Source organism: Caretta caretta, chromosome 4 (genome assembly GCF_965140235.1).
Source record: "Caretta caretta isolate rCarCar2 chromosome 4, rCarCar1.hap1, whole genome shotgun sequence".
NCBI classification, from domain to species: Eukaryota; Metazoa; Chordata; order Testudines; family Cheloniidae; genus Caretta; species Caretta caretta.
This window is the reverse complement of record NC_134209.1, coordinates 128160815-128173432: the sequence shown is the minus strand read 5'-3', so window position 1 is coordinate 128173432 and position 12618 is coordinate 128160815. Positions and strand designations below refer to the sequence as shown.

Sequence of the window (12618 nt, the reverse complement as noted above, 5' to 3'; positions counted from 1 at the left end):
TTAGAGAAGAATCACCTGTGTGCATCTCAGCAAAGCAATATGAAATTTCACCCTGTGCTATAAAGGTTGTAATGCAAATTTACACAGGGCCTGCCTTATACACCTGCACAAGGGAAAGGGGTGCAAGGCAGCTCTTTACTTCTCTGTGTGTTACTTTCATCACCAGTTTGTATGCGAGCGGAGAAAGCGGCCACAGAGCTGCTAGCTCCCTTCCCGTTCAGGTAGCTGGGATGGAGCCAGCAGTAATCTGAGCATTGGCTCTTTCCCCAACCCCTCCACAATATGCTGGTCAGCAGAGCTGAAACAGTGTGAACGGGAATGTAATTTGTTCCATGTGTAGCTGTAGATGGCTTACTTTTCCCTTTTTCCAATGGGAAACAGGGCTGACTTGTGACTCCGAAGGAGTCTGATAGATTTTTTGCAAGGCTTCATTATCAAACAGGTGAAAATGCATCTGTTAGTAGCATTCTGGAATCCTTATCCATATCCACTGATGATCTCCAAAGATCCTGATGCAGAAATCACATCTTCTGCCCTCTTACTTATTTTGACTGGTGCTGAGAACCCAGTAATCCCATTAAAGTTAATGGAAACTGTGAGTGCTCAGCACTGCTTGCAATCAAATGACAGGAGGGCAGGTGTTTTTACTACATTTGGCTCTTTTGTGAACTCCACTGATGGAAATTGACTACAGTGGGAGATGGAGATAATCAGCACCTCTCCAGGGCAAACCCTTGATACCCAGACTTTCATATCACTATGCAGAGGAGGAGATAGTATAATGGTCACCCCTGAAATATTACCAACATATTTGATTTATGTTGAGATCTAAGTTTGAACCCATGAACGTTCTTCTGCATATTGAGGTCACAGGAACTTTTGTTTATTGACTTTTACAGAATATGAAATTTCAATCTCACTTTGGCTTGTACTCTATTTGGGACTTACTGGCTCCCAGTAAGATCAGTGGTTGTCTCTTCATTGCTGTAAATGGGAGTTGGGGCAGGCCCTTCAATATGTTGAACTGCTATGTGTATTTTACATTTTCCTTGTGCTGTTTATTGATCTTCAATAAAATAATGGTGGGTATTGATGGGCACAATATATTCCAATATTATTTGTTAGTGAAACAAAAGACCAATGAAAAATCAAAGCTGAAGTTGAACATCAGCCACTTTTCCAGTACTGAGCAATGTTATACCTAAGAAAAGGATAATATTCTGTATTTACCATATAGTTTTGTTGTCCAGCTTTTTGCTTGCCTCATTAATTAACTAATTAATCATTGTGGGTGTCCACACATTACCGTGACCTGTGAGTAATACAGCAATAAGGAAGGGGGCTAACGCATCTGTGTGAAATCCCTATCATATGGATAAAAGTATATTCCCGTGCTATGACTGTGGTTGAGACAAAAGTTATTCTTATCCTCTGCCATCGCCCCAGTAAAGTCTTGTGGAGATGAACTGTTTGGAGCAGTGGAGAATCTGTTGGGATGTGACTTGCCTCTTTGAGTTGAGTTTTCTCACTCTGAGGAGATTTTAATCTGTTTTGCTAAAAATCAAAAGAAACAGAGCTAATTTGGCTGGTGGTGGGTATGAATGGGGTATAGAATAAAAGCAACCCCCAAATCATTTTCTCTAGCAAAGTTTCATCCGATTTTGTTTAGTCTGGCTAGTCACAAAATGCTGAACAATTTTTTTCAAAAAATTGTGAAAAAATATTACCATTTGAAAATTTAGAAAAAAGCTAGTAATAAACCAGTTTTTTTGTATGAAAAAAAAGTCACTAAACATTTTTTTCAATTTTGAACATTAAAAATAAAACGTTGACCAGCTCTAGCTATAGTTCTAGGCCTGGTCTGTCCATAATTTCTGTAGACGTACAATTACGCCAGTTCGGAGTGTTTTTAACTGCTATAGTTGTACTGGTACAATCCCTAGTGTGGATGCAGTCATAGTGGTATAAAGATGCCTTATACCGATATAGCTTATTCCCCTTCCCATACAGGAATAAGCTATGGAAGCACATGTATAGTAATAGTATTCCATCTGCAGTAGGGAGGTTGTACCACTTTAACTACTGTGGTATAGCAATACGACTTGTGTGTGTAGAGAAGATCTTAGTCATATTAAGGGAACTGCATTCAGCTAACTTTTAGCTGGAGTCTTGTACCTCATGGTGAAGAGAAGCAGGGACGTTTGGAATCTATTAGTGATGCCAATCTTTCATGTTTTCTGTTGTAAAGACAGGAGGATCTCCACCCTTTAAGAAGTTGTTGTGATGTTTGGGTGTTTGGGATGGGTGCCAACATAAATTTCTAAATAAAGCAGGTTTAACTTATAATGTTCTCTTTGTCCTGTAGGATATTAAAAGAGCCTATGGAGTGAACAACTGAATCCATGTGCAAAAACCAGAAAATAATTATTTGAGCAGCTTTAAATTGGAGCATTTTTGTCATGAAACAGTTTGCATAATACTTCAAGCGGCAAGATATTTGAATTAAAATTAGGAATTTTGTAAAGATATAGTTTCAAACTGGAATGATTTGATAATCAGATAAGGACCAGCACACCATGAACACTAAGAAAATCTATACAGAATTTACAAAAAAGAATCAAACACTGGGAAAAAATATCAAGTGCAATTACTGACTGCTTTATGAACTATTATCTACCAAATGGTTTTATTATAATACCATGTCCTTATAATACCATGTCTTTTGTTTCTCCATATTGCATGCTTTCAGCAAAGGTGGTTTGTATTTCACAGAAGAACTACAGAAGCTCCTTTTTAAAATATATATATAAAAGTTAAATGCTGACAGTAAATGCCATAGTAAATATCTGAAGGGGGAAAAACTGTACAAAATTGGAAAAAGAGATTTAGAAACACACTGGTAAAATTCATACTAAATTGTTAGACTCTGAAACCACACAGATAGGAAAAGAGAGGAAATAACTGTTTAGTGAAAGCAACCCAATAGGTGAAGTGGAGTTCTCAGAAATTAGTGGTTGTCTATGAGACATAGAGAGGTAAACATGCAGCAAGAGAAGGAGCTAGACTCATTGGATTAAGTAAAACTGTGGGGAGGATAGGAGTTGCATCAGAGAATCAAATCTTTGAATGCCACTTGAAAATTAAAGCAATCACTTAGAAGGATTTCATTGGAAGAATGAATGATCTTGAGATGAAATGGAAGCTCAGGAAAGCACAACATATGACTGCAGAGCATACAGTACACCACAGTCAATTATGTCTTAAATGAAGAAGAGGAGATTGACCTAAAATTTCAACATAGGAACAGGCAAGTACAGGAACATGATGGTAAAAGAAATATCTGAAAGGGAATGCAAAGAGAAACACAATGGGCTCCTGGGGGAAATAAAGGAAAAGTATAATTACATTAACCACAAAGAAGTAAACATGACACTACCCCCAACCAATAGAGTTAGATAAACACAAATGTTGACATTGACCATTTGAACTAGCAGACAAAATGAAATTACAGATTAAAAATAATCAGATATGGAGAAAGTTGTTAAAGATGGACAGTGATTAGAATGCCAACAGAGATCCTATTGTCAAAGGAAGGATAATAAATTATAGTGCATTATTTCAGATCTGGAAAGACAATATCAAGAAATAGAGGTAGTTCTCATAGTTTCTAGCACTTTAGAGGCAGGATGAAAATGATAATGACAAAAAAAACTGAGGGAAAGGTATATGATGGGAGCTGAATACTGGATGTGAAAGAGGACTAGAAGGCTCAGAGTAGGAGGATCCACCTAGTTATTGGTTGGGCTATGAAATAAAAGGAACATAGACTTCAAATAAAGATATCAGTCAGGACTAGCTGCCGAAGAAATGTTGGGACTCCAAGAGGCTAACTCACTGTTATGCAAGAAAAACTGGTTTATGTGGGGAGGTAAACAGAAGGAAGATGATTTGTTCTAATGACAAAAAGCACAATTGAATTTATATAGAATCAAGCAAGTCAAAGGCATGATCCAATAGGCTGGAAAATTCTGAACCCCTACAGAGTGCATGAATCAAATAGAAAATGGAGTGTTTAGAGAACTTGTCCTTTTAAACAATAGAGAAATTTCATATCTAATTAAAGACTTCAGCAGTGCAGTGATGGAACTTGGAACGAAGACATCTTCACTGCAAAAAAGAAGTGTAGGCATTAAAAAGGAAGGACATAACTTGAGACTGTTGAAGAAAGCCAATACCTAAAGCAGGTGATGGGAAAGAAGCAAGGAGAGCACAACTGAAAAGTGCATTTCACATAGAAAAGAAACCGAAACTCTGCTTGTTTATCACCAATTTGGAAATAAAACTAAAAGCACAAGAACAAAACTGTCACTCAGCATTTGGTTCAGCAGTAAGTGCTCTGGAAGGACAGGAGATGGTCTCATTGCAAAGCAGCAAAAGTATGGAACAGGTTTGTTTTTGTACCTTTTAATTCTTGTGTTTGAATTGATGTGTTATATTTTGCAGCAATGGAATCTGCTGATACAGGTGGAATTTTCCTTATAGAGTTTGTGGCATTTTGTCTTGTCTTTTTGCTGGGCTGATGGGATTCATGGTTTTTGAAGTCTGGGATTTTTACTTTCACCTTACTAACCTTTCATAATTGGTATCTCTTGTAGGAATGAGAGTAACCATCACTTGTTAACTGATTGTATTAAACCCTGTGAAAAATATATTGGGCCTCCTTGACACAAGTTTTACATCAGTGTAGACATCTGATTCTCTCCCTCCCCATTCAAATATGCGAAGGCAAGAATGCATTGCATTCTCCGTGATCAGGTGTGAAGCACATGGGTTGGAAGCTGGTAATTCTACTGTTACCTGTACTGTAATTGTCCTGCAGATAAAAACCTTAAACCACACTTAGCACCCTTGCGAGGTGCTGCATGGCCTCAGTTTGCAGGATAGATCTAAAGTGAGGACATGCAATGCACATACACTAAATTCATGTTAAAAAAAATTAGAGGGGGAAAAAAGAACACACATCTAATGTATTCACAAAGCATATCAATGGGATGGGGTACACCTAGAATCTATTAAACCTATTTCTAGTAGACACAGAAATCCAGGTTAGGTTAATCCTCCTCATTCGAAGTGTAATTAACTAAGGGAAGTCCTTTCTCTGTCAGATACTTATACAGAGTTGGTAATACTTTTGAAATATGAGCCTTGCGCTGAAGTTTGTTCCTATTATGCAATGGAGTTGTCTGGATTTTTATGATCAATAGGTTGTGTAAATTGCCCACATAGTTGTATGTTCAGAATTCATAGCGTTAATGTGATCTAAAAATACCAAGTTATATTGATGGCTGTAATGTATTACCCTCTGGGCCTATCCAACAAAGCATTTAAGCATGTGCTTAATTTTAATTACACAAGTGGTCCCATTGAAGCTAACAGAACTACTCAGGTGCTTAAAGTTCAAGGAGTTGCTTACGTTCTTTGCTGAATTGGGTCCGGAGCACTCGGCACGTTACGGGATCAAGTCATGAATGTACTAGAAGCTTAGTGGTGCTTAGTTCTAGTTCTAGACAGTTCATGATGCTATTTAAATATGTTGCATCAGATTTCATTATATTCATATTGATGAATAGAAATTCATTTATTAGCAAGGACATCTAATGGAATTATGTGGATGGAAACAAATGCAGATTTTTAAATTGATGCTTATATCATGGCCAATCCACCCTCTCCTCTTATATCTGTAGGATACTTTTCACAATACATGATACACTGCACTAGGAACTTTTTACTCATTGTTTTCATGTTGCCATTTGAGCTACATGTTATGGCAGGACACTAAGGGAAAAAAATTAAAAGGCCCTTAATTATTTATGCGTATAAAATCACTAGTGTGCATAGGTCCATTATCAGCATTTATTATATGTTTCTATTATATGTCCATTATCAGTTACACCTATGCAAACTTATGGAATGCAATGGAGTTGCACAGATGTCACTTATAGGCCTATGATGAAGATTAAATGTGTAAATTAGGATGTAATAGGGTCTGAAGAACTTTTAGCAATGTTGTTGATGACGATGAAGTAAAAAATGCAGCTTGACTTTCAAAACCCAGGTTGGCTTTGCAGGGCTGGCAGTTAGGAAAAAACAACAATATCCTTTTACTACAAACCTGGCAAATTTCAGCAGGAAATCATTATGAGTAGAGTGACCATATTTCCCTATGCTGAATACGGGACACCTGGTAAAATTACTCATATTCAAGCGAGTCCAACGGCAATCAATCAGAACTATGCAGTACAAACGTTCAGATTAACATCCAGTTGACTGAGCCCCTGTTAAAAAGAAATCCTGCGTAGCTGGATTCTTTTTATTTAATTTCTTATCTTTAAGGCTTTAGGGTTTACACAGGGAGGGGTGATGCACACCCACTCCTGTAAGCCTCTCTTACACAGGGAGCGTGACTGACCAACCCAACTCTCCCTGCCCGATGATCTCTACCCTCCATGCCTGGCTGGGCCCCTGGAATGGACCTGTACCTGGTGCTATGTCTTCCCGAAGTAACATGGGGGACACACAGGGTCACATGCCCACCTCCCCAGATTTCTGCCAGGGTTCACACCAGAATGTGGCCAACAGCAGCCTGTTGGCACTGTGCGGGAGGGAAGGGATAGGAGCTGCTTTCAGCCACAGGGCAGGAGGACGGGGAAGGGATGACCTGGTCTGTGCCTTTGCAGAGCTCATCTCTCACCCCTGCTCTCCAGTAGCTGGAAGCAGATTGTCCCTTCCTGCCTGCACAGTGTCGAAAGGCAGCTAACACCTCCAGGCTGCTGCTGACCAGCAACATAACCCAGCTGCCTCCTGTCCCTCGGCTCCAGCACGGGCAGGAAGGGGTTAAGCCCTAAGGATGCATTGTGCACCAGGGCCCAGAAAACCTGACTACAGGGGCTTCAGTGAACCCAGCCAGAGAGGTGGCTCAGCAGAGGAAGGTGCCAAGGGGAGGGACAGGTGAAGAGGGAGCTAAGCCTCTGCTCGGGGGAGCTGCAGTGGAGCCTGCAGGGCCAGGGTGTGAACAGGCTTCAAATTGCTTCCCTCCTTGCCCCCGCCACTCCAGGGCTTAGCTGAGGGGTGGAGAGGCTTCCCCCTGCCGGTGCTGTGCAGGGCTTTGGCACATGCAGGGCTTGGCTCCTCCTTGCTACTGCTCCGGGCCAGACAGTCTTGGGCTTTCCCAGGGTACTGGCCCAGCCAGAGGCCCTGGGGAAAGGAAGGAGCCTGCTGGCCAGGCTATTGCTGAGCTGAGCACTCTGAACAGGGTCTGGTTCTCTGCACAGCACTGGGAGTGGGACGCGCCCGCTGGGGGTGGGGAGGATATGGAGGAGCAGTGGGGCTGGAGGGGAGGGGTGAAGGGGCAAAGCAGGGAGAGGACAGTGAGAGGAGGAGCATGTAAAGGGACGATGGGTGGACAGCAGAGGCGACACATAACCGGACGCTACCTGGCGCCTGCCCGCACTCACCGGCTGCCATAGCTTGCAGCATGCAGCCAGTGCCAGCCGGAAATGGGACAGGGGGGCAGAGCCCTGCTGGCCGAGAGACAGCACACAGTGGGGACTGTGCTGATGCACCAGCAGGAGGAGTAGCTGGCCCTGCACGCTGCAACTTCTCTCCCCTCCCCCCGCCACTAGCCTTGCACACCCACCCCCATTGCTGGTGGGCGGGTGGCTAGCAAGTAGGGATCTGGCCAGCAGCAGGACCCGCCAGTACTGATGAGGGGGAGACAGAAAATATGGGACAATTTGCCTGTTTGTAAGAAAAAGTCAGGACACCTGCAGGAAGGCTGAAATAGAGGACCGTCCCTTTAAAAACGGGACATCTGGTCACTCTAATTATGAGGCGGTAAACATGGAAACCCATGGTGCAAATTTTAACATTTTTCAGAGTGGAACCACACTTTGAGCAATATATAAACTATTTGTCTTTGTAGAGTAAAGTCCTGATCCTGCTTGTTACAATGTGTGAGGGAACCCCTGTGCCTGCATGGAGCCCCACTGAAATTAGCAGGGTTCTGTGAGGGTGCAGGAACAAACACATTCTACTTGCAGGACTTGGACCTAGGTTTAGAATGCAAGCTCTCTTTAGACTGCAAACTCTTCAGGGCAGGGGCCTTCTCTTTGTTGTATGCTTGTACAATGTCTAGCACATTAACACTCTGGCTTCTCGGCAGTACGACTATACAATACAAATAAATAATAATTAATATATTTTCCAAATGATATACTTGAAATGTGGAGATAAAATCCTGTTAATAAGTAATGGAATTTTTATGTGTATCTTCTCATACCATCTTGAAACCATTCTTCTGTAGGCTTTTAGCTGCAAGCAAGACTTTCTTGTTTTCCTTCTGTTGCAGAGGAGACTTTTTAACGTTACGAGAGGTCTGTATGACAGAAGACTTTAGCCAGTATTTCTCAGGTTGTGTGCGAGTCGCTTTATCTCTGTTGTAACATTTTGTGTTCAGAAAATACTTTGGGACATAATTCTATAAAAGACCAAAGCAGAAATACATTTTCACCCTGACCCTTTTAACTATCAATTAAAGATTCTGAATGTTTCTCATAAATATTCATAGTTTGCCTTTTGAACCAGTAAATGCCTCTTCTGCTTACTTTCTGTTTTTCTGCATTCAGACAATCCAAAGAATGACACAGTCGTGCTAGGAGTGGAAGAGCTATTGTAAACCCGTAAATGTACTTCATATTGTTATCTTCCTCTGTGTTTACCAGGAAATTACGTCCACTTCAGTCTCAGGTGTGATGCATAATTCCTCCATGAATTTGACTCATAATGTCTTGTCTGGAGTTCTCTTTTGCTGCAAACTGAGACTTCCTTCATACATTTTGAATGACTTTTGGGTGAATGAAATGTATGCGGTTCTCTCATGAATAATAAATGTGTTCATTATCAACAAAAGACGTTCATCCGAGCACCATAGAAGTTAAGGCGAGCACTTAAACATCTTCTGAAAAAAGGAAACATTCAGATTGCATTCATGTGGTGAAACTTAAACAATATATATTTTTACTCATGGAGCCTTCATCTGAAAGAGGACAAGAATTTTGTTATTGTGTTAAAGCACCAGTAATGAAGGATTTGATGTTCTGAATCTTAATGTTAAAATTGATACTTCCTGGATTTTCCAGGATTTAGAAGATGTGCAAGGGAGTGCAAGGGAGTCTGAAGGGGCAGTAAACAGTGCTGAAGTGGAGATGTTGAATCTCAGAATAAAACAGCTGGAAAAGTCAGAGCAAAAACTGAAAGACATTTTAGAGGACTACACAAAGTCAAATTCTGCACTAGGAAACAGGTAAATGCATGTTTTGTATTATAGACTTTTAAAGTATGTAAAATATGTGCTTTTTCTATTGGATGTCATAATATAGTTTAACAGTTCTAGAACGAATAAAAACGTGGATTCCAGATTGACTGAATTATCAGATTATAATTATAATGATCAAAGTCTATCATTTTATTACATAAGTCACACATTTAAGACCACTGGACTGATTTGAATATCCTGGTAACATAGTTTATCTTTCTTCGTCTTTTTAAAGTGAAAAGTTTATTTGAAATCAAAAAATGGTTGATGTCAGCTATGTGTACATTTGTAATTATGCTTTGTATTGTCAAACAAAATCAGCGTTTCAGAAAGCTAGGTATAATTTAGTCTGCTGGTCCTAAGTAACAGTATTGCTCAAACCAATGACTCCATTAAGCATCAGTTGCCCTGGGTGAATGTTTCTTGATGCATGGCAATAGTGCTATTCAAAGCAAAGCTAGATGAGATAGAAGATATATGGGTAGGTTCAAAAGGACGTTCAAAGATAATTGTCTGCATCAGTATCTTTTATTTGTTTATTACCAAGGGTCTCAGTCTGTACAGAGTGCACACCAATAAAGACAGCCTGAAGATCTTGCAGGATGCACAGAGAAATCTAGAGGAGGGAAGGACTTTGTGAGGTTGTTTGTTTGAGAAGTGAGTGTATAATTATTTTAAACATATGCTTTGGAAAGGGCTCTTCACACATAGGAAACTATATGGTAAAATGTATGGAGATGGGATTGACAAAAGGAGAGGAATGGGGCGTCATTGTTGGAGGCCATAACAAGGAGATGAGGCCTAAGGTAGGACACAGGCTGGCGGAAGATGAGGCAGGTATCAGAAAGGCTGGAGAAAAGGAGGTTGTGCTATTTAAGACAGGAGATGATCAGAGACTAGGAAAGCATTTTTGCCCATAAAACAGAAGATGATTTGGGTTTTAGAAGTGTTTAGAATGTGGAGAAGATTTGGATATGTCCTGGGTGAGAGGAAGGAGTCTAAGCTGGCTCCCATGTTGTGAGCCTAGGCTACAGAGAGGTTACTAACAAGGAAAGGAACATATTTTGTGCTAAATCTCAGCTTTATTGCCAAAAGCCAAAGCAGATGGGTATAAGTCATAGCAAGCTTTAATTTCCAGTATGAAAGATACCTTACAAGAGATGTTACAGGGCAGTATGTCTTGCATTAAGCCAGCATAACTCATGGTGCGGTACTTCCTACTGGTTCTCTAAACAGGAGGAATATATGACGTTACTGTTGCTGATGGTAACATTTACATTCACCAGTCATGGGGCTAGCAGAATCCTGTTGTCAGATAACCATGTCTCTTTTGGCTACAAAGTATGCCCATTTACGGTAGGTGTCCACTTTGTATGCCACAACAGGCTGCCATAAACCACTAATCAAATGCTTCTGTTTGCTTATGGATTTCAAACTGCAAGTATCCTTTCCTCCTTGTGCACCTCTGCATCCCAGAGAAAGATTGCAATGTAGACATTTACAATTCAGTAGAGCCCCGTAAAGGCCTTTGAGAGTTTCCAGTGAAATTTGCTACATGCATGCAAACACTATTTGTAATTATAATGCTGGAACCACTGTTAATTAGTTATCAATGATCAGTTATTAATTTTCAATTCTCAGTGATGTAGTGTTAATTACTATTATTGATGAGAGAGAAAAGAGTGTAACTGGAGAATTGATGATAGATTATTTCTCTGGAAACAATATTGTGATGTATTGATTCAGAAGCAATCCTATTTTTCAATAATGTAGAGCAAAGGAGCTGGAGCTGTCACAGAAGAAACTTTTCGAAACAGTTGACCAACTGAATGCAAAGCTACAGCAAGTAGAAAATGCAAACCTACGTGTTAAAGGGAAGCTCCGAAACCTTCAGGTGGAACTGACAGATTTGGTAAGTTGGATATTGTTTAAATGAAATGCTTTTGCTTATCTCTATGTGGATGACTCACAGATCAATCTCTCTACCACTAAACTGTCTCCTTCCATCGGTTCTCGCATCTCAGCCTGTCTGGCTGACATGTCTTCAATAACTTGTCATCTTAAACTGGATCAGAGCTCCTTCCACTTCCCCACTTTTCTGTCACTGCTGACAACACCACCATTCTCCCATCACTTATGTCTACAATCTCTAGGGTACTTTTGATTCCTCCTTTTCCCTTGCCCCAATTTTCCAAACCATGCAAGCACCACTGAAAAAACCCACTAAGCCTACACCACTCAATCCCCCTCTCTCCTTCTGCATTTCTTTTGTCAAATTTACCTACCACTGCTTCTTCTGGGCTCCTTTCACTAACAAGACAGATTAAATCACCATCAACCACTAACAAGGTGTGACTCTCAACCCTAACCACCAGCTCTGCCAGCTCATTTCTGAAGCTCCTCTTCTCTTCCATAGGTCCACCTTGTTCTGAAACATATGCTGACATCACCTATCTAACCCTATTCTCTGTCCTCAACCATATGACTATCAATTGGTCTTCTCTTCTTTCTACCCTTGTGCAATCGCTGGGATCATGACAATAGCAACCCCTTTCGTTTCTTTTTTTCCTCCAGACCAAAAATTTTTAAATTCATCTTTCAAGATTTTACTTTTGCCTCCACACCACATAGTTTCATGCAGACACAGTATATGGATTTTCCTTCTAGCCATTGTCCCAACCACATATCCTGACCCACCCATAACTAAATCTACATTCCAGGTCCTGGCCAATTTGTCACCATTACTTGGAAAATGGAGAATCAGTTACCCCAGACAAGGTAGCAGGTTTTAAACAACCCACTCCACCCGAATTGAGAACCATTTCCTATTCTGAGGGCAAAAGCTGCTCTATCCTAATTGCTCCTTTGCTTAGTTAGCCATTGGCATTTTTATAGGGTTCATTGCTTATACTGGTGAATACTTGGTCTCCAAAACTGTATTTGCCACTCAATGAGTGCTCGCACTCTCTACCAAGTGGTGGTTACGGTTGGGGTTTTCCCTTCATTGGAGCTGAGACCATAGTAGCATTATTCAAACTCCTCCATATACTTTTAGGGTGTCTCAGTATAACAGATAATATTAAATTCAGTAATTTCTCAATCAACCTGTTTAAAACTAGAATATATTTTTCAGAATTTGTCTAAACAGTTCCTATTCTCCCATCAGAAGGTAATTTCATTTAAACCTAATAGTCTGATCCTGCCTGACATTGCGTGACTTTCATGCTTAGTGTTAATCTCATTAC

The 12618-nt window shown here is 40.5% G+C and overlaps 1 protein-coding gene across 11 annotated transcripts in view; it reads left to right on the top strand.

The window, feature by feature from the left end:
* The window catches only part of JAKMIP1 (janus kinase and microtubule interacting protein 1), a 257217-nt gene extending 245933 nt beyond the window's left edge, over window positions 1-11284 (top strand). For all 11 annotated transcript variants that reach the window (XM_075128044.1, XM_075128043.1, XM_075128035.1 and 8 more), the window contains 4 exons: window positions 2366-4447; window positions 8781-9361; window positions 9921-10030; window positions 11147-11284. In XM_075128044.1, the coding sequence (XP_074984145.1) occupies window positions 2366-2398 (33 nt within the window). In that variant the 3' untranslated portion in view covers window positions 2399-4447; window positions 8781-9361; window positions 9921-10030; window positions 11147-11284. The remainder of the gene's footprint in view (window positions 1-2365; window positions 4448-8780; window positions 9362-9920; window positions 10031-11146) is intronic.
* The last annotated feature ends 1334 nt before the right edge of the window (window positions 11285-12618 follow it).